Below are 22,880 nucleotides of genomic sequence, written 5' to 3'. Positions count from 1 at the left end.
TTGGTGGGGGAAGGGCCGGGCAGGCCCACCCAAGGCAGCCACACGCCAATGTGTGCCTGTCTGGGAGCTCCTGCCTGCCCCTTCCTCCCCTCTCAGCTCTCAGCCGCAGGCAGAGCCCCAGCACCCCTCTGCCCAGTGTTGGGAGCTGTGCACAGGGATGTTGTGGCCTCACCTGGTTCCTCCGAGCTGGAGGCCTTTCTCTTTCTATCAGCCATGATATGCGATAACAGCGAGCACTGCAAGAGTCACTGCTCTCACTTCACCTCACCAAACCGCACTGGTGCTCGGCCTGAGCCCGGCAGCCTTAGCTCTGCTCCAAGCATCACGTCACAATGGCCGCTCCCTGACACCCACTGTGACATCACGGTCACCGCCCCATGGCAGCTGTGGGCGCGGGCCCTTGGCTCCCAGGCAAGATGGTGGCAGCCCCACAGCTTCTCTGGGCAACCTTGGAAAGGATTTCCTCCCAACATGCTGTGTTGATCGCCCCTCTTTCTGTCAAAGCTGTGGCCACTATTATCTCAGATGATGCTAACTCACAGAACGTACCACTGAATAACGAACCACATTTCCATGTGTAACAAACAACAAAAAAAGCCATCGAGGTCATGAGTGATGTTTCTGTTTTTTCTCAAACACCTGATCCAGCACAGCTGATACCCTCCATTGCTCATCACCTTTCTCCACGTTGTCCACTTGCCAGGCTAACATACCAGGTCTTCCTTGGAAGGATACCTCTCCATCATGGCTGACGAGGATCACCTCCAGTAGGTGGAAATGGCCAGCCTGGAGTCCACCAGGACTGCCACGTCCTTCTGTGCAGAGCTCTTCTCCTGCACATCAGCCCCTGGCCTGGAATAATGGGTGCTGTTATTACCTCCAAAGTGAACCAGGCTGCACTTGTACATTTTAAACTCCACCAGGTTCCTCTTTGTCTTGCCAAATTTCTCAAATGTCTCTAAATTAAAACAGTGCTTGTCTGTCTGCTACATCTGGACCAGGGACCTTTCAGAGCATCCAGCTTTAATTCCCTCCACTATAGTCACAGATACCTCCCACCAGATGAGGCTGCTCACAGCTACATCCAGCCTGGTGCTGAATGCTTCCATGGAGGGGGCATCTACAACTTCACTGTGCAACCTGTTCCAGTGTCTCACCACTCTCGCTATTGAGAATTTCTTTTTAATATCTAGTCTGTATCTTCCCTCTTCTACTTTAAAGCTGATTTTCTTTGTCCCGTTGTTATATATCATTATAAAAAGACCCTCCTCAGCTTTCTTTTAGGTTCAGGTACTGGAAGTCTTTCATTAGGTTTCCTCAAAGCTTTTTCTTATCCAGGCTGATGACCCCGAGCTCACTCAGCCTGTCATCATAGCGGGGGTACTCCAGCTCTACCATCATCTTCATGGCTTTCCTATGTGCTTCAACAGCTCCATGTCCTTCTTTTGGGGGCTCCAGAACTGGATACAGTAGTTCAGGTGATGTCTCATGAGAACATAGAATAGGGGCACAATCAATAGGGGCCTTTTGTTCCCACTTCTCTTGATGCAACCCAGGATACAGTTTTCCTTATGGACTGCATGCACATTGTACCAATTCACAATGAGTCTTTCATCAGCCACATCCTTCTTTTTCAGGCCCTCCATCCTAAGCCATTCCCTTTTCTCAGCCATCTTTTTTTCTCCATTTCTGTTAAAATACAAACCTGTTTTTCCCTAGATATATATTTGCATTCCTATAATTCTTTTGGGTTTTAATATGCTTTACACTGTGTTTTATTTCATTTTTTTCTCATAAGAGGCCTGTAAGTGGAGCTGGTAAATCTTTTCCATCTCAGGAGAGGATGAGTTGAGATGCAGCAGGCTGCAGTACTGCACAGTGAGCTCCATTCTTGCCAGATGCATCTCTTAGATCTCCCATTGTCTACCACTGCCATGGGTTTTTCAGTTGGAAATAGGAAGTTGAAATGTGGGTGGTGTTGGCATTAAGCAGTTTATTGGAATATAAAGTTGTAAATGACTTTATGTCAAGGTGTATCTTTGTCTTCTTTCACTTGCTTTCTGTTTGCTTTCTCTTTTTTTTTTCTTTTTTTTTCCTGACATTAAAACTGTAAGAAAACATGTCAGGAGGATAAAAAATGCACATCTGAGGCGATTTCCACAACAGGAGTTAAGAGAAAGAAATCTTTCATAAGGAAGTAGTTGAAAAGTGTACATAGCGTGTAAGTAATCACAGTCCATTAGCTCTAGCATGTTTACTGGCTTTGAATTGGGGTTTGTGCTGCAGCCATGCTTTGCGAGAGCTTACCTCTGCACACAGTAGTTTTAGGGAAAGCAACCACATAGTAAATATGTAAGCTGACAAATACATTAATCAAAGTGGTTACTGCTGTGTTCCTTTGCCTGGGAAGGAAAGAAAAGGAGAAAGAGAGGTTTGCATTTTATACAAATTCGGTACCTAAAAGGAGACTTCACATATGTGGCTGACACGCTGACCAAATGATAAAGTGGAGTCAGACTGTACCTCAACCTTTTTGTACGGCCTGTGAAACTGAAGGCATGCAGCAGTTTTTCAAGGCAGATGGAGTGTGAGCAACTAATAAATCAGGTTTTGAAACATTAAAGAACAACTTATTTAAATGCATATGGTGTTGGATCTCAGACAAGAGAGTATAGGGGAGAGTAAAAGGATTGAGCATGGGAACATCAGCAGAACAATATGTCTGTGCATCAGCTACGTGACTGCATCCAAATCAGCTTCTTGTACTGAAGTCTGGTACTTAGAAATAAAGGGCGATGGCATTTAGTTAAAGGCAAGCAAAGAAGATGTTTCACGGAGAAATTTAGGCAGTGAATGGAACAGGTGGTGCAGTCACAAACTACTGGCAGTCCATTTGGTCAGTTGAGGTCATTTTCTGTTAAATGGAAAGCTTAAATTTAAGAGCATGGAATGAAACCTTTGTTGTTCGGTCCACATTGTTTTTCCAAATAGCTTTATCAGAGGAATGCTGGAGTCTCTATGTCTATTCCATCCTTGGGATGGAATATCCTTGGAACATGGAAATGTGATCATGGTCATAGAGGCCATTGGTCCCATGACTTGAATCTAGATCTGCTCTCGATCCTGCTCGGATTTCTCCAGAACATTTGTCTTTTTCTAGTGAAAGCTTGCTAGTTTGGAGGCTGCTCTGCAGCCATAGCAGAGAGCGTCACCCCATACTCTGCTTCTGGGTGAGATGTTGAGATCTTTTTCAGTTAAGGAAATAGCACAGAAATGAAATGTGATGTACTTCATAATCTTAAAGGTCAGTTTTCCTGTTTTGTTTTGTTTTGTTTTGTTTTTCCCCCTTACTTCACATCTCTTTCTTTTTAATTCTCACCCACCTTTCTGTCAAAGAAGAGGAATACTGGCAGGCTAATTGACCAGATGCAAGCATGTGGTCCGTGTGATTTGGGATGGATGTGCACTGGTGCTGCTGTCTCTCCTGTGCAGTGTTATTGCTGGTGACAAGTGATGTACAGACTGGGAGCTGGGAGCTCCTTTCCTACCAGTGCAGAGTCCTTGCCCAAGGACTGACAGCCAGTGTTTTTCAAGTAGCTATCCATCTAATTCCCAATGATTTTGCATCTCTTTGAGTGCCAGTGTCATCATCTTACTGATCTCTGTTGGTTTGGGTAGAAGGTGCCTATATGTTTATAAACATCAGTTCTTGATAGCCTAGTCTAGAAATCCATGATTAGAAAAGAATACTTAATTAAGCAAACATAATACAGCCTTTTCTCTGTTTTCTTCAATTGCTTCTACCCTCAAACTGGCCGGTGGTTACTGTCATCTATTTTGATAATACATAGAATATATATTTTTTTTTTTTCCTGGTGTGTTTCACCTCTCTCCCTCCTGTTGCAAGAGGGAACAGAGACCCCATGTGTGGTAACTGTGGGCAAGTGCTTTTACTGTCATCAGCAGTAGTTAAGAATCATAGAGTCACTGAGGTTCGAAGATCACTGAGCTCATCTAGTCCAACCATCAACCCAACACCACCACTAAACCATGTCACCCAGTGCCAACCTACCCTAGTTGTGTAGTGAGTGCTCTATCCACAGCACTTTGTGATGAGGAAGACAAAGAGAACATAAATATGAGTAGGCAGTGCAGTCTGCTTAAAATAATCCACTAGGTGCCACTAGAAATGAGATCTCTCATTTTTTTCTCTGGCATCCTGGATTGGTTGGCATTGGTAGGTCTTTCCAGAAGAATTTTATATCAGTCACTTATAAATGACCCTTATTGTATTATTTGTAATGTTGAGTTTCTGCTCCAGATGCATTACTGGCCCCATAACAGCTGGTTCAGAGTAGCCCAACAAAGAGGGAAGAGAACATGGCTCGGAAACAGAAAGAATTAACCTCGCACTGCCCTACACTAATGGAGAATTGTCGTGTTTCAATGTGTCTGTCAAACAGGATTCTAAATAAAAGTACAAGGCTTCAAAGATCGTGTTTGCTCAAAGGGAAGGGTCCTTGGATTTGGAAGTTTCATAGTTGTTTTCTGTAGAGCTGGCACTGAAGCACGGAGGCAACTGGGCACTCATGGGCCTACTAGTAGATGCTGAATATTTTTTCCTTTGAATAGTTCTTGGCTTGGAGGGGGACTTGCCTAGATTCCATCATACTTACAGGACTACTGGTCTAGGTGCTTGAAGCATTCCCAAAGGCTAATTTAGGGATGCTGGATTCTTCACTGGAAGGATAAAGATTTGGGTCTGGAGAGCAGATCCTGTCCCTTCTCTTTCCCTCATCCCTGTAGGAAAGTTATATGTCTTGTTTCTTAATGTGCAGAACAGCAGGCTCTCCAAAAGCAAGTATCCTAGAGCAGTTTGGGAAAGGACCTGAATGCGGGTAGGTTTGATGACTCAAGGCATGCGAAAGAACTGTAGGGAAGATAATCGTGACTATTTCTTTATATAAAGAACTTGAAGATAAATACCAATCTATTGACTCACCGCTGTGAATCAGTATGGTGAAAACAGAGCTCGGTGCTCATGTGAGGCTTTTTGAGGAGGTGTAGTTGGGAGACAATTGAGCCCTAATGTACAAAAATGAAAAAGCAAGAGACGTGGTTTATATAACCTCACACGTATTGTTCCATAGCAGCGCAGATCAATTGTTCTTTTCTATTGGGCTCTGTTTTCTAATAACCTGCTTTGCTGTCTTCAGGCTTTCTTTCCTTTCATGCTAAATGAACATTTTTATTTCCATACCCTGAAGATGATATGCAGGTAATAGCTATTCTGTTGATCTCCCCCTAATCAAGAACTTTTGGGAAGGACAGTAACAACCAATCCTTTTCTCCTATCAAAATTTGCTCTGATGCTCAGGATGGAGGAGGTGGCATTGATTAGCAAGCTGTGTTGATTGCTTGATTGTTGTGGCTTCAAAGCCTGTTTTTTGATTCTTTTTATGACTGCATAGATTAACGTGAAGTGGCTCGCTAAGAAGGGCACTTTGATCACAGAGAGGTGCAGAAGAATTGTTCACTACGTGCCTGGAACTTCTTTAGCTGAAAAGTTTGCAGTCACAGAGAAGTAAATGGATCCAGAGAAGTTTTTTCTTTTGATTTAATGATAGAGAAGTTAACCTGACAGATGGGGAAATTACGGGATATCTGTGTAATCCCAACCCTTCTCCTGGTTCAGTCTTCCCCCATCATGGGACAGTCCATGGTTATAGGAGGTAACCTATAACCGTATAGGTTATAGGTAATATTAATTGCATTCATTGCAAGGTTGTGGGTCAGTGCAAGGCAACTCCTTGCAGTGTGTTCCAGGGCTTTATCTTTAAATGAAGAGGCACAATTTGTGTGATGCGCTGCATCTAATTTAAAGTCATCATTTGTCCTTCAGGATACAAAATAGATAGAGGAATACCAACAAGAAACTTAATGCATTTATAAAGCATACTGAGATGCTTTCTGAAGGCTGATTTCAGTGTTTGTGTTGACTTAATGGATCAGCAAAGCATAATCTTCCTGGAAAATTCTATGGATATCTCAGCGTTGTCACAAATTTGTAATGCGTTTTATTGACTTCCTTGGGTGCTCATGAATAAAAATGCCTCCCTTCTTCTTCCTTTTTTGCTGGATAGAACAGAATGCTGGTTGTTGTCTCTGTTCTCTGTCTTGAGGAGGTTCCTTGCATTTTTCTGGGACAAGAACACTTGCCATCATCACTTTGAGACCTGAGACACTTGAGTGTGCAAAGATGGCGTTGTCCATGGGAGGTACCATGGCCAGTAAAGTACCAAATAGAACAGAGTACTGGAAACAGTGTTCATGTTTGATCAGACTTGAGGTGCATGCAGGGATTCTGGCTTTCTTGGTAACCTTACATTTATTTTCCTACTGAAGCATGACGTTTTTGGCTCCATTTCAGAAGCATTCAGCTGTGTTCCTAATGGACAAATCTCTGACTCTCACTCGCAGTGGTATTCAGGTGGGCACACTTCATTGCTAGCACAGCATGAGGATGCCATTAACTGTATGACAAATTTCGCTTCACCTCAAAGTTTTTCTTCTCCTTTTCTTGCTCTTGTAATTTATTACCAGGCAGATTAAATCAGCAGGCCGGTGCTCTTAAGAAAGAACGGCTACAACAACAGTACTTTGTGACAGCTGTGAAACATTTAGGTTTTATTCCAGTGCCTGTGACACGTGGCTGTTATGATTTCTTGCCTCAAACTAAAGAAAAACCCTGTGATCCAAATGAGGGAGTTGTGTAATGTGGCATTGCTGAAGCAGTGATGTATGTTCAGTCCCAATAGTTGTTGGAGTGCTGCATACCTTGTGATGCTGTACATCAGTGAGCACGGATGGTTGGTCCTGTAGTCATTGCTGATAGTGAGCTGTCATGGCAGTAAAGTTGGACACCACAGCTTAAAATCTTCATTGCTAACTGGGAAGTGGGCTTTGTAACTCCTTTTCCATCGTGCAGTGGAAAGTTTTCATCACTTGTAGTCTGCTCATGGGGATATGGCATTTATGTGGGACAGCCAAGCAATACATTATTTGCTTGCTTAGCTCACATTTAATCCAGAGGCTGTGCAAACTGCCTGTCTGATAATCACCTTGATAAGGAACTGAAGAAGGGGTGCTCTTTCCCTCTTCCATCATTTCTACCTGTTTTTCACTGGAACAAGTCGCCCAGAGAAGTTATGGATGCCCCATTTCTGGAGCTATTCAAGGCCATGCTGGGTAGGGTCCTGAGCAGCCTGATCTGGTGCTGCTGCAGTCAACTATTACAGAGCTTTTGGTTTTGTTCACCTCCATGCAAGAACCGGAGCAAATCAGTAAGGATAGAAGGAAATTAAGGGTGTATTTCTGTGAACATACCTATTAGGTCTGCTGCATAGGAGTTGGTCTGGGACATGATCTGCACCAATGGGGTTGTTCTCACGTTGGGCTGCAGAGGTGTAATAAAGGATCTGTAGGGTTACAGCAGCAGCATCAAGGGATGTAAGGCTGCTGATGTAAGCAAGAACTCTTGCAGTGCTGTGTTGTTGGTGTTTATAGGGTGTCATTGGGAATAAGATTTACATCTCAGTGTTTTGGGATTTTTTTTGGATGTAATATTTTACTACAAACAAAATTACTTTTCCTTGTGGCATACACCTACATATGGAACATTCATTATTATTAATTGAAAGCTAAGAGCAGAGAAGGTAAAAAAACTTTTTTTTTTTTTTTTTGTCAGTGCTGGTGTTCTGCTCTCAAATCTTACATAACGTGGCCAAATAGATAAGACAGATGGCTTTATTCCTTGCTATGGAGTTCATCCCAGTCAATAATATTGATCAACACAGGGTGTAACAAGAATAACACCCCTTCCTTAATTTGAGCCTGGATTTCTTGCTTCCTGCCTCAGTAGTTCTCGCTTGGATGGATTCCTCAATATGTCAGCTTAGACACAGACCTTCCCACCCCTGGAATCTCAGGGTCTGACATTAACAGGGGAAATGAGTAATTTTCCTACAATTTGTGCCTCTTTTTTTCTGTGATTAAACTGTTATATTGTGCAAATTAACTTTTTTGAATGGCGTGTTCCTGAACTCCAGTCAGTGAAGTTTTATAGACTCCATCCTCTGCTGTTCCTTTGTATTTCATGAACCCTTCTATTGATGTGGAGAGCATCAAGAAGCATCATGTTGTAGCTGCAGTGTCTGTATGGGGAGTTTTAGGATATTAGGAGAAAATTCTTCTCAGAAGGAGTGGTGAGGTATTGGAACAGGATGCCCAGGAACTGGAGGTGTTCAAGAAAAGGGCAGATGTGGCACTGAGGGATGTGACTTAGTGGAGCAATATTGGTGATGGTGGGCTGATGGTTGGACTGGATGATCTTAGTGATCTTTCCAACTTTCATGATTCCATGATTCCACTATAACCAACCCCCAGATCCAGACACATTAATGATCTTGTAACAAGAAAGGAGAGTATCCAAAATGCATTAGCTGATGTTTGTATAGGCAAACTTCCCATGGTCATGTAGTTAATAAGAACAGGGAGCTTCTTTCCTTTGCTTTTGTTCCTCTCATTGACCTCAGCCAGTTGATTCGTCTTGTTTCCTGGTTTCCTTGCCCAATCCACAGGGAGTTTAATATCTTCAGCCTCACCAGGGCACAGAAACAACACCTTTGAGTTTGTATCTGCACTGTGAGTCCTACACAGGACTGTACAGAATAGTCCTGACCTGGAGGGACAGCTTTAGGGTATGAAAGAATTGGTGTCAGTGACCAGCTCAGTCCTTGGGCATCGATGTGAAGTTGCTAACAGGAGAGCCAATTAAATCTGCTCATTAAGGTGTTTTTTGTTGTTGTTGTTTGGTTGGTTTGTTTGTATTGTTTTTTATAGATTGTTTGCAGGTAATGGCCTAAAGCACATAAACTTCACTTTGAAAAGAGGATTGGAGGCACTTAGTAGTTGGTTTTGTTCCTCCTCCTCTCACACTTCCCAATTTGAAAACATTCTTCTTCTCATTTTAAGGCAGAAGGATGTCAGGGTCAAAAAATTCAATAACCTGTTGGTGTTGTTATGATTTCAAGTACTTTGTCATTTTCCTGCCTGTAAGGTTATTGTAATAATGTGATTAGGTTCTGTATTTATTATTATTCAATCATTAAAGGAGAGTTCACATGCAACATAAAAATGGCTTAATGACATTTGGGATAGCAACTTTGCCCAAGTCCAAAAACAGAGTTGATAGGGTTATTTGTCAGATGATGTGGGCAAGAAGATTGTCTGAGCTTTGTGACCGAAGCGTGGGGGCATTATATGGTGAATTTCTGCTTATTTCAGAATCAGGTATTTTAAATGCTAATGTGAGAGGCATCTGCCCTATTCTTTTAAAATGTGTTCTTCTGGAAGAGTAAGGAGTTGTCTTTGTTGCACTCAGGAAATGCAAGAGTTCTAGGAGATGTAGACTAAGTGTTTGTCTTCCTCTTTCCTGTTTCAATATCCTGATTTAATGTATCTTGGTGTTAGGAGCCGCTGATGGAAGTGGCTTTGCTTCAGCTGCAATGACAAGGAGATGGGTGCTTCATGCCACTTGAAACCCCGCAGCCCGTGCTTGATGTGTATAAATTACCCTCTGAGCTTGTTTTACTTCCCAAAAGCATAGCAAGCTCAACATATCTATTTTTCCCATAGCTGAGAGCCTGTTTGTATGCAACTTTCATTTGGGTAATGGAGACTTCTGCTGGGAAATTACAAAACTCAGTGTAGGAAATGGACTCTCAAGAGCCCCAAATGGACTCTCGAGAGTAGTGTTAAGTGTAATCACACTTAGAGACAAAGCTAAATCTCTAATTATCAGTTACTATCTGAAAATCAAGGGATGTTCAGATTCTTTTGAACAACTTCTGTATTGTTTTCCAGGAGGACCAGATGATAATTTAATCGAAGGCGGAGGATCCAAGTTTGTCTGCAAACCAGGAGCCAGAAACATCACCATCATCTTCCACCCGCTCCTCAGGTAAGTGAAGCTTTCTACATAGTTCTTCTATGAAAATAATGAGGATAAATAGAATTAACTCTATTTATGGGCACACTGTGATTTCTGAGGTAACATGCCCTAGCAGTGTGTGTATATCTGTGGCTTGTGAAGAAGTTCTTGTGCACGTGGGTAAAAAGTAAACACCAGTTGAGCGTGTTGCCAATGCTCGTTTCATCACTGTCAAGAATAACTAACACTCCAGGCGGAAATGCTTGCCTAAGTGACCCTTTCCCATTGAACAGTGTCATATATTATTGACCCAGTCTGGGAAGAGTTCAGTTTCAGCCTGTCACAAATTGTTTATTGCTCACTATTATGCTTAAAAAGTCAGAAGGATACTTTATGAACTGCAAGGTAAGTTTGTTCCTTGACAAACAAGTATGCTCTGTGGACTGAAAATTATATGTGTGATCTAAAGAGCTGTGCCAGTTACTAAGATCATAGAAATTCAGAGCTTAATCAAGGGCTGCTGGAACTTTAAACAAGTCTGTAATAAGTCTCCTCTCACCAAGCCATTCACCTCTGATGCTTTAATTTTGCTCTTTTTAACATTGCAATCTAACAGTTCATTCTCTTGCTTTTGCCAGAGTTAAATAATACTGAAGTTTTCTCAGTTATGTCAGTCTTCCACCTCTGCTTGTTCCTTGTATGTCACACACATCCTTTCCTATTCACTCCTTGTGTCTACAGAGAGAATTTCCCTCCTTTGCTGTTTTTATTTCTGATATCATGACACCAGATATTGGAATAATGTTTACAACCGCACCTGTTTTGAGGACATATTACAATTTGATGGCTGTTTCAGATCTTCCCTTTACAGAAGGAAATGTGTGTGCTCTCTATTTATTGCAAGATGCCTATAATGATAATTTCATAAACACATTTTATTTAAATTGAAAGAAACGTGCTAGAAATTACTTTACTAGAGCATAATGTTTATTTTTCATCTGCTTTGTTGTGAGAAAAGGAGGAGTGGTTGATGCAGTGAGCTATTCAAGACAACTACTAGAAACTGGTGAAATATTTCCTTTCCCTTTTCCTCTTTGTTTCATTTCTTTTTCTGTTTTATTCGTTGTTTTGTTTTTTTTCTTGTTGTTTTTTGGTGGTTTTTTTTTGCTATACAAGTCAAACACAAGTGCTTTGACAAACACTTCTCACAAACACTTCACCTTCGATACCAGCTTGCAAGATATGCAGTAGAATTAATGCGCTTCATAAAAAATAATTACATCAACATTTAAGTTATCTGCCTGCAATATATATATATATATCTTCACCAACCATCTGCAACATCTTCACTTTCTGAGTGGAGCGTCAACAACTGAATGAAACGAAAGATAACACTTCATGACCCAGCTTACCTTTTTCTCACTGTTGAATGGGGTGAATTTGGGAGCAGGTCAACAACGTGGAAACTTTACAAATGTAATTTTACTTGCCTTAATCTTCAGCTGAATAGATATCTTAAGGGAGTCTTTGCAGTCTTAGTTTTAACTCGTGATCTTCAAATTCGGCAGTGTATTTAGGATGAGCATAGCAATAGATTTCATTCTTTAATAATTCCCTTCATGGAATTCTCTTCCTTCCATAGATGTTGTGGATGCCCCATCCCTGGAGGCATTCAAAGCCAGGCTGGATGTGGCTCCAGGCAGCCTGGGCTGGTGGTTGGTGACCCTGCACATAGCAGGGGGTTGGAACTGGATGATCATTGTGGTCCTTTTCAACCCAGGCCATTCTATGATTGTGTGGTTCTGATGGGAGTCAAAGCAATGACTATCCTACCAGCAAACTGGCTTACTCATTGGCTCCTGTTAAAACTGGCTGTAAGATTCTGCTTGACACTTGGAAATACTGAGTATGAAGGGATTTGCAAAAGTATCGATATGTGCAATTATTTCCATCCACTGCTTGTTGGTTAGATCTTTGTCACCCTTTTCTAGATGTTATCATGTTAAGTATAAAGGTCTCCAGGAGGTAATTGCTGCAGAGGTGTGAAGTTTTCACTTGTTTTATTTTCCATTTGTTTTTGAGGCTCCTTATGGCTTGTCTCAGTCAATTTCCATCGGTGTCACAGGCATGAAATGAATCTGTTTTGAATTCAGAAAGATCAATATTTTATTTCAAAGTATTTCTTCTTATTTCTGTCAAGTTCACATAAGTGTGTTGGCAGAGAAGCATTAACACGGTACAGGCTAGCTGATTTTATTAGGAACTCAGATGCTTCTAGTGTTGGAAAGGGTCCAGAGGAGGTCCACAAATATGATCAGAAGGCTGGAGCACCTCCCCTACAAAGACAGGCTGAGGGAGCTGGTCTAATAATATAATAGTAATAGCCTCTTTTGGATCCTCTTTTGTTTGCAAGCTGAAGCGGAGCTTGGCTCCAGACCTGTTCGAAGAATCCAAGAGTCAGCAGGTGCTTCAAGGGCTGTACGTTGTCCCCATGTCTCCAATAACAAAACTTCTTTCAGAGAAACTCTCAGAGCCATGGAGAGTCGAAGGGCAAATACACACAAGTGGGTTTCAAAGTTGGCCTTTCCTCGAATCCATTTAGAGCAGCGAGCCAGCATTGGGAAATGTGATGTTATGCAGATTGAGATTAGTGTCCCTTGTTTCCACCAGGACAACTGAGGCTCACTAAGCCCCAGATTAATTACCAGGATTTAATGACACCACCACACACATAATAGATGAATAACAAGTTTTTGCAAGAGAAGTGGGTATTCTAGCACAGATGATTCCTGGGAATAGATTGTACTAACTACATATGAAAACTAATTGAGTTTATAAATTGAAGAGAAGCACACATCTGATTTCCCTTAATTACAAATTGCGGGAGGTGTCGAAGTATAAAAGTTTCCAGGGAAGTCCAGTTGCTTTCTACATCCTTCACTGCTAACCAGCATCTGCTTGGATCGTGGCAACATTGGCGTTCTTGTTGTGTGGATGAACGTCTTCTGTTGGAGGATGGATGCACGTGGGACCAATGCCGAAGCCCTTACGTTGTGGAATATGGAACAGCCTGAGCGATGTTTGTTGTAACATTTGTCTGGTGGAGGGATTTTTTTTCCTGTTGTTTATTTGTTTCAGCTGGCATTTGAAAGGCACTTGGCTCTTCAGGGTAATAATCATTTTACATATGCTTTATAGAGTATGTTTATTACCAGACAATTGAAGAACAGATGTCTGCAGTCTTGAGGCTTAAGGGGGAGGGGCTGGAGATGGAGGAGATGATGATGTTTTGAGTCATGAAAGCACTGCTGGTGCTCACGCAGTTGAACATTGTTTGGATGTTGGGTATTAAAGCCGCGAGGGGATCCGTTTATTAATACCAGCCACACTTCATTAAGATCAAGCAGCAATTAAAAGGATTGTAGGACAGCAGAGAAAGCACAGTGTTCATTGATTCGGAAGAAACAGTTGCTTCTGAGCAAAACTGTATCCTTGCAAAGAAGTGCTCTGGAAGGGCTGAATTGAGCTATGCAGCATTGCATTCTTCAGCAGGTGGGAGCAATTGCGCTGTGCCAGCAGTGTTCTGATCACTGCCTTTGGTTTCTAAGCCTGGACAGTAAGAAAGTGAGAAACAAAGCATTGGAACAACCAGTTGGACTCTGCTGGTGTTGTTTGAGATGCTGAATGCTGAGGTGTGCGGGCACTGCTCAGAGGTAGGGGAAAATAAAGCAGTATACAGGCAGACAGTTGAGTTTAACAATTGCATGGGTTTGCTCATTTCCCCTTGATTTAAAGGCTTTTCAAGTGATATAATATTAGGATTTATTATCTTTTTTCTTTCATTTGTGGTAATGGTGAGAAGAGAGTGACTTCTCTTCGAACAAGTAAAATGAATGCTGTAGGGAGTAGGGATGGAGAAGAGTAATTTCCTTTTGCTGCTTGTTGGTACCAGTGTGCTCCTCGCCTACTGGTGGCAATCTGCTTGATAATGTGGAAGGTCACATTTCAGACTCCACTGATAACCTGTCCTTGGGTGGGAGGCACTCACTGTACAGAATACATACATACACCCAGCTACGTGTGCCTTAGCAGTAATGTTGTAGCTTTCCATACTTCAGAAATAATCATGTCAGGCTTCTGTTTAATTCAAGATATGTCAAAATTGAAGGTGCCGTATTTAGAATGTATGTTTTCTGTTTTCACAATGTTGCTGGCAAAGTCACCATCAGTTCATAAGGGGCATCTGAATCCTTTGGTCTTTGTGAATATCCTGATGCTGTTGTGGTTGAGCAGTGTTCATATCTGCATACCTATAATTGAAACAAATCCATGCTTATAATTAAGAACATAGGTATGTCATCAGTAGTCCCTCTTATTACTATCACATTTTTACAGCTATAGTAATATACAACTCATGTGCTTTTAAAATCTGCTGTAATACCTCCTAGTGGTGTACTATAAAATGAATGTCCGATATTGTGCAGAATGTGTTCTTTTGTAAGCAGGAGGTGTGTGTGAATTGGACTAGCTCATTCAGTGCTTGAAGTATGTTGGGAGTATGTTAAATAGCACCAGGATTGGTAAGAAAAATGCATGGCATTTTATCAGCCTAAGAGTAATATATTGTTACTGAAGTAGGTGGAAAATGATCTTAGGGCACAGATAATGGTAAATAATGAGAGTTGATGTTTTTAGCATTTTGAAATCAAACCCAGAGTACTCAGTTTTTGAGAAATCAATAGTGACTCAAGCTAGAAGATGAAACTTGTAATACCGACCGATTAAAGTCTGTATTTCCAAATGAATAATGCTCAGAGAAGGGGACAATCAGATGTAGATCTGTTACGTACACATTACTTGCAAACTTTTAATGCCAGTTACCTCTCCAAAATGAAACTGTCCAGATGTAATGAATACAATTTTTCTTAAGTCTTAGAGTCAAATATACCCCTTATCTTCAAGGAGAGAGGAAAATATCATGTAACTCATCTGAATCTTGCTTCTGCAAGGGAGGCAGGGTCCTCCTACTGAGTTAGAGAGACAGTGCTCTGCAATGCAGCGAGGCAAATGGGGTTCAGATCAGTAGATCTCAACTGCTGCTTCTCATTCTGGTTGGGCTTGATGATCTTGGAGTGGGTCCAGGGGAGTGATGCTAAGATGATCAGAGGGCTGGAGCACTTCTCCTATGAAGAACAGTTGAGGGAACTGGGCTTGTTTAGCTTGGAGAAGGCTCTGGGGAGACCTCATTGCGGCTTCCCAGTACTTGAAGGGAGCATATGAATAGAAGAGGGAATGTCTGTTTACAAGGGTGGACAGTGATAGGACAAGGGGGAATGGTTTTAAACTGAGACAGGGGAGGTTTAGGTTAGATATTAGGAGGAAGTTTTCCACTGAGTGATGCACTGGAACAAGTTGCCTAAGGAGGCTGTGGGTGCCCCATCCCTGGAGACATTCAGAGCCAGGCTGGATGTGGCTCTGGGCAGCCTGGTCTGGTGGTTGGTGACCCTGCACATAGCAGGGGGTTGGAACTGGATGATCATTGTGGTCCTTTTCAACCGAGGCCCTTCTGTGGTTCTGTGATCTTGAAAGTCTTTTCCAGCGTGAGCAATTCTATGATTGTATGATTCTGTGATTATGGTACCTGTAGTCATCGTGCTGCTTAACATTCCCACCTTTATTTTGGTATCATTAATGCTCATCCTTGAGTGTCACAGGTGCTTGATGCAACTTCTCATACATTCACTTCAATTGACCTCAATTGCAAGTAACAAAATCTTAAGGGAGCAATTCAACACCCACCCACTGCAGCTTTTTCTCCCCCTGGTTTAATGAGTGTTTAGCAGACATTTAGTTGACGAGTCCTTTGCTGTTGACATTTAGTACTTTATATCTGTCAACAGCAAGAATGAATGTTTCTTGCAGGCGAATCCTAACTCCTTTCCCTTTGACAAGCTTGCATGAAGTCTGCATCTCTGAATTATGAAGACACATTTCAGCAAAGCTTGTTGTTGTGACACTGCTAAGAAAAGGTTTCATTCTGACTGAGGCCATCTCAAAAACAGGGGGTTTGCACAGGAAGAGGATGGGGAACAGCTTCACGTTTTGTGCCTTTTTTCTTTTCTTTCCCCAGTGCCTTATGAGAACTGACAGTCCTACTGTGTGTGTCTGATTAAAGATGACAGTTTATAACAACCTTAAGGTAAAGGCTGTTCATTTTCGATGACAGAAAATAAAGCAATCTCCCCCCACCTCCCACGCAAACAAAAACTCTTACATGCCAAAAAAAAAAAGCCAACCCAACCTCTTAATATGTGATGCATTGATTTTATATTGTCTGTCAGAGAATGTGCTTCAGCAGATCAGTCAAGTTTTGAGTTTTCAAACATGCTTCATCCATACAGGAAATCAACAGCCTGTCAGAAATTTCACGTCTCTGCAGCTCCTCCTTTCCATCAGATGAAATATAACCTGAAGCAGCGAAGGAATTTGACATTTGCAAGAACTTGCACTGAATAGCTGAGAGCAGCGTTCATTCATTTCTATGATAAATAATTACTGCTAACAAGTATTACGTTCATCAAGCCAACAAAGTTGTTTGAGCTCATTTCTTACTATAAGCACTGCTTAGGTTTAGTTCTATATCTTACCTCATTTTCTTGCAGTATGATTAAAGTCCTGTGTATTGCTGAACACTTATTTTCATTGCAGTGTAAGCAGAGATTTAGTCATAGGAGTTTTCAATGACTTACTTATTCCTTTTGAATACTACTTGACAAGACCTGAGTCATGCCTTGACAGCCAGTCTTGAGATACACCAGCAAACCTTATGAGATCTGCTCTTCTGGTTCATTCCCAAAGAGATTACAAGTCTGGCTGGTGGATGCCAGTTAAGAATTCAGCAAAACAATCTGGTTTCATACTGTATTAAGAATAATCATGGGGCTTTCTCTAAGTAGAGCTGATGTCAGACTGGAAAACGGATATTTTTGACTTTTCAAGCTTATTCCAGTGTTACACAATAATGTAAGAAGGGCAAAACCAGCCTGTCTTATATATGGACCTATGAACATACTGTTACTGTAACTACTGTTTTAATACTAATAGTGAGATCAATAGTTATGAAAGTGGGGGTGTATCAACCAGACAGTCCAATTCGTACTGTTTCTGCTAAATAATTTAATTAGAATTATCTATCTCCACAAACTCTATAGTATCTACAGCCTGCTTTGGTGTTAGCTGAGCTTTCGAGTGCATTGTTCAGGTGAGTCATAGCTGTCCTAAGCTCTCCTGAGAGGTGAATGTTCATGGTAGAACCTCTGTCTTCTTGAAACTTATTATGCTGTACTGTTTAAGTCTGTTTCCAGCACTTCATTGCTACGGGTCCACAACTTTTTCTTTATGCAGTGATCAGTTATTTTTGTTACATCTTTGCCATATACCATGAATCTGGGGGAAAACCACACAGTTGTTTAAACCTAAGCTCAAGCTACAAGCAAGTTAGACCTTAATTTATCTGACTGTTGGCTTTGTTGTTATTGAAATAAGTTTGACCCAAGACAAGACCATGCAATATCTACTACTAAGATTTGATGAGGTGTTTGGCCTGGTAATAGCAAAGACAACCCTACATTTCCTGTGCAAAAAGGCTGCAGGAAGAACCAAAAAGATTGAGAATTGCTGACAAGTTTGGACCATCCTTCCTGGGGTGTTATGTGCCACCAGAGAAGACAGAGTGGCTCCTTCTCTTTTTGCAGTTGATTTATGTTATTGCTAAGGACCATTTAACAGTTTCTCTCTGCTGATGGGTTTTATTATCATTATATAGTTCTAGTGTACTGAATTCCCAAAGTAAATGCATATGCCAGAGCTGATACTGACAGTGTTTAGCTTCTGTTTTTGCTCTTTACTGACATTGTTCTCAGATGTGATGCTAATACTCCAACTTTTTTCTAGCTCTCATTAATACAATTCATAACTTTCCTTTTGAGTCCTTGCTAACAGTTGATGTTACAAGTCCCACATTCACAGTTATAAACTCAGCTTCTTCTGAGCACCCACTGGAAACATGAAATCACTTCTATGAGCATGGTGACTTTTGTAGGTGATAGGAGTTATGATGATGTGAATTGGTTTTAAGGAGGCTACAGAGGTGGGCTCTGTGAGGAGAGGCCAGTACTGCCCCATGGCAGACAAGTCCTTTCCCAAACAACTCCAAAATGGCCCCACCTTGGGGCACAGCTGAGCCCATAGTGAAGGAGGCTGTCCCCTTGCTGCCTATGGAGAACAGTTTTGGCACAGATGGAACTCATAGAGGAACCCACACTGCAGTAGCTGGAAAAGGTCTGAGTAAAGTCAGCCATGGTCAGCCCACCACCAAAAGCTTGACCAAGGTCTGGTCTTCTTGCTGGCAGTTTGTTGGAGCAGTCCTGTAAAAGGAGAGATAGATATGTGAAAATGCATTTAGTGGTTCAAGGCCAGACCTGGTAGGTAGTCCAAAGATTCCTGTTATATTTCTCACAACACAACACTGGACCAAGTAATTCTACGTCAGAACATTTCCTTGTTTGTCAGCCAAGACCTTTGAAAGACAACCCTATTAAGCATACTTTCCAGTGTACTTTTCCCTATGGAGTGTACAAAATACAAGTGTATTTTCCTTTAAAAGAATCTAATATACCTGAAATTCTTTGGCTTTTTAAAGCTCTATTTCCACATACAGTTTTATCCCTTGGGTAGCATCTAAGAAAAAAGTTCTTTTTTTTTTTACCATTAATCCACCCTTCTCCAACACAAACGTTCCAGCAGTGGCTGACTGATGTGCTGCTGGTGCTTCACCCAGGCAGACAAATGAATCAGTGCAGATCATTGTAGTGGGGACCTGCAAGGTAAGACATGTAAAATGCATTGCTAGCTTTCAAAAAGAAACTTGAATCTTGTGTGAGTTCACGCTGGCTGTAAATTATAATCACCCAGTGGCACCTTGTTAGTAGGACAGGTGTGAGAATTTGATTAGAGGTGGGGAGTAACCTTCCTTTGTTACCAGAAGGTCATCTTTTCAGGTTGCAGCTGAGAATGAAGGGAAGGAGCCAGCAGCATGGAATCATGGGCCTGGAATTGTGTTTTTATTCTTACAACTGCTTACATGTTGATCTGTTATATGCAGCGTTCTGCAGAAGTTTGTAGTTGTTACATCCATGAAATGAGAGGTTAAACACAAAGAAATGGATCTTACATGCACTGAAGTTTACATTTGTATTGTTTCTTTTCCTTGTCTTCCCTTCTCCCCAAGCAGAAGCACAAGCATTGCTGTTCTTAAAAACCTGCTGGTCAGAAAATCATTGAGCAAAGTTGGAACAGAACTTTTGGTCCATTTATTGAATTTGAGCATCTATGAAACTCTTCAAGCATGAATTGAGGACCCCCCATGCAGGAGGCAGGGGGCAGCTCCCCTGGTGCTGGGGAATGAACTTCGACAGGAGCTGACACTTACTGTAGTTTTCATTTTAAATGTATGTATTTAATATGTATTAAATACATATTGTGTGTATTACTGTGTATTACTCTGAAAAAAAAAAAAAAAAAAGAAAAAAAAAAGTCTGCAAGACAACACAAAAATGTGGCATAGCTGGCAAAAATAGGAACTAATCCTTCTGTTTCTTAAGAGGAAAAAAAGGAAACTTGCCAGATTCCACGTTTTCAATCTACTGATGGAAGCTGTTGAGATTAGACTTCAGTGAGGGCTTCCCATGGGTGCAATAGAGGGGACTCAAGGATGAAAGCCTACTGTGGTTTAGATCTGAGTTGTGATATTGAGATCCTGAAAGATTTGGTTGAGTTCACGTGTTTATGTTCATAGACCTTGATGAATTTTTTGACTGAAATATATTAGAACCATTCTGTGATGAAAACTGAAATGGTGATTACTGCATTTTGCCCTTAGTTGTAGCATTGAGGATAGAAAACCCAGGATAACAGAGCTTTTGAGGCTCTATTTCCCCCTATGAGCAATTAATAGAACACGTCGCTGAAGGGAACGGTTTTAAAATGTACTGTTTTATTTGGGTTTATTTTACGTATATGACATGAGAAAAACCCTTGATAGTGAGCTGGCATTCTCCTGTGCAATGTAAAGTTGTGAACTTTGGAGAAAGAGCAGCAGTTATGTAGAGCACAGAGTGGAATTTCAAACATCTCCAAGGATATTTAAATAAGTTTTTTCCGAGTGTTTTGTTTTCTTCTGTTTTATGACTGTGTGCCCTGGGGCAACAGAAGGAAAGTCATTGCCTTGCAGGGAAGTCAGCTCATTGGAGAGCATGTTTTTCTGACCCTGAGTCATACACAGAATCACTTCTTAGTGGAATGCTCCTCTGGAATTACATCTAAACTTCTGCTAATTTTTATCAATCTGCAGAATAGCCGTAAAAAATAATAAATGCAGGAAAGGTGAAAGGTGGGCCCAGGTGAACCTAATGAGGTTCAACACGGCAAAGTACAAGGTTTCACACTTGGGCTGGATGAGAAACTTAACATGAGCCAGCAGTGCGCTCTTGCAGCTCGGAAAGCAAATGGGATCCTGGGCTCCATCAGGAGAGGGGTGGTCAGCAGGGATAGGGAGGTGAGTGTTCCTCTCTACTCTGCTCTTATGAGGCCCCATCTGGAGTACTGTGTCCATGTGTGGAGCCCTCAGTACAAGAAAGACATGGAGCTGATAGAAAGGGTCCAGAGGAGGGCCATGAAGATGATCAGAAGGCTGGAGCACCTCCTCTATGGGGACAGGCTGAGGAAGCAGAGGGGTTGGAGCTTCATGATCCTTGAGGTCCCTTCCAACCTGGGTCATTCTATGACTCTGTGTGATTCTATGAAAGAAGTGGGCCTTTTTTTATTTTGAGTCCCAGGCATCTTGAGTACTGACTAGATTACCAGCAATTGCACATTGTGTAACACCACTACAAAGCACTTTTATAGCTCCTTTCATCTGATAACTTCCAAGTTCCTAATAGACATCAGTTCATTAACACCTCAGCTTGAAGTGTATTGCATGGAAATTCTGGCTGTGTGATGGCCAGGAGTGAAGCCATGTGGTTGAAGCAGTGAGTTAAACAGTCATAAATTCTGGGCAGGTTTGGAATAGGTGGGACGTAACTGAAAGTCATAAATCCCCACTGTTATTAATCAAGGTGCAGACAGGCATTCCATTTTGTTCTAGCTTTGTCTCTCTGGGTTACATTTTTACAAATGGATTTTGCTCTGGAGGGTGCAACAGGTTCGTGACAGCTCCGTTCATCTGGTGGAGTCCTCCTGGAGCACAGTGCTGTGCAGGCAGTTAATAGAATCAGTCATAAAAATGGCTGTGTTGGAAGGGACCTTTAAAGTTCTTCTGGTCCATCTCCCCTGCACTGAACAGGGACACCTACAGCTCAATCAAGTGCTCAGAGCCCCATCCAACCTGACCTTGAATGTCTGCAGGAATGGAGCATCAACCACCTCTCTAGGCAGATCTCACTCAGTTCCTATATGGGTGATCTCCTCAGCTTTTCCATTTGAGGACCACATCTGGCACAAGGTGGTATGAATGCCCTGTGCAAACTTTGAGCAGCTTTCTTCTCATTTCTGCAACCCCATCCACATTTTCTTTGTTCAGACTCGTCTCTGGTTGTGCTGCATTCTCTACAGATAATTAAAACAGGAGAGCCAAATGCAAGTGCTCTCATACTATAGATTGCCTCTGTTTTCTCATCAGCAAATTGAACACAGTGTTTATTCGATACGTCTATTGAGTACTTTCTCATCTGTATGTGAAGAGCCCTATCAGACAACCCTATCAGTGCTGGTTTTGTGGGATATTGAGGCCAGTCAAGTGATTCTGGACAGGGCACTAAGAGAAGTGTATGGGGCTGAGTTTCTATGGAGGTGGACTTCAATGAATCCAGGGTGTTATGGGTGTTTATTTGAGTATATGGACACAAGGCAGTAGTTATGTTTCTAGACAGCATACAGACAGATGTTACCATGAATTGTATTTTTGAAATGAACTTCTTAATCCAGATGATGCTCAAGTTATCAGCAACTTGGAAATTTTATGAGCCCAATAGGACTGTTTAAGGTTATCGCCTTCATTCCATCTGTTTCCATCAGGTTTGAATAATGTTGCTGAATAAGAACAGATTCCTCAGAGAATGTTGCTTAGTTTTAAGATACCCAAGTTGAAACAGGTATGTAGTTCAATGGACAATGTTACATCAACATACTTGTTTCAAATATAAAGGAAAGATGAAGGTCTTCCAGAAAGAAGACTAAATACAACCAGAAGGAAGCAAGGTGGGGAAATGTATCATTGGCTTCTCTTTTAATAGATTTCTAGGACCCTTCAGAGAGGGAAAAAGTCACCATTCTGCTGCATTGTGATGAAGATGAGTGGTGGCCATTGACAGTCACGGTCTGATTGATGGCCAGGCAGAGCATAGATCACAGTGCTGAAACTCAGAACTGCTACGTGCAGTAGAAAAGTTGGTCTAAAATAGGATAGTACTACAGGAGGGAAATAAAATCTGTTTCTTTTCCTTCATCTTCACAAAAGGTGCAGACAAGTCTTCAGGATGGAGCCATTCTTCATTTTGTTTTACAGGGCTGCGCAGTTTATTACTGCAAGTCATTCCTCACTGTGACCATCATCCCTCTTGGTACATACCACACAAATGATGGTAGTAAAAATGGGCTATACAATTTGCTCAGGAAGTCAGATTGGTTAAGTCAGTAAGCTGAACTGAAAGCAAATTGTTGTTTGAAAAGGAATAAAAGTTAATTAATTGCAAGTTGTTTCTAGATTGCTGGTTGCTGCATTTTGTTAACGCCAGTATTTCTCTCTCTCTCCTTTGCTTGTTTCCTGAAT

General features: G+C 41.6%; 1 protein-coding gene across 1 annotated transcript in view; it reads left to right on the top strand.

Annotated features, from left to right (window-relative positions):
* EXOC4 (exocyst complex component 4) overlaps window positions 1-22,880 on the top strand; it is a 365,546-nt gene that overhangs the window by 178,577 nt on the left and 164,089 nt on the right. The window contains exon 10 of the mRNA XM_032448867.1: window positions 9,925-10,021. Coding sequence (XP_032304758.1) covers window positions 9,925-10,021 — 97 coding nt within the window. The remainder of the gene's footprint in view (window positions 1-9,924; window positions 10,022-22,880) is intronic.

This window comes from Coturnix japonica, chromosome 1, assembly GCF_001577835.2.
Source record: "Coturnix japonica isolate 7356 chromosome 1, Coturnix japonica 2.1, whole genome shotgun sequence".
Lineage (NCBI taxonomy): Eukaryota > Metazoa > Chordata > Aves > Galliformes > Phasianidae > Coturnix > Coturnix japonica.
Note: the sequence above shows the minus strand (reverse complement) of the source record. Positions and strands in the feature narration are given on the sequence as shown.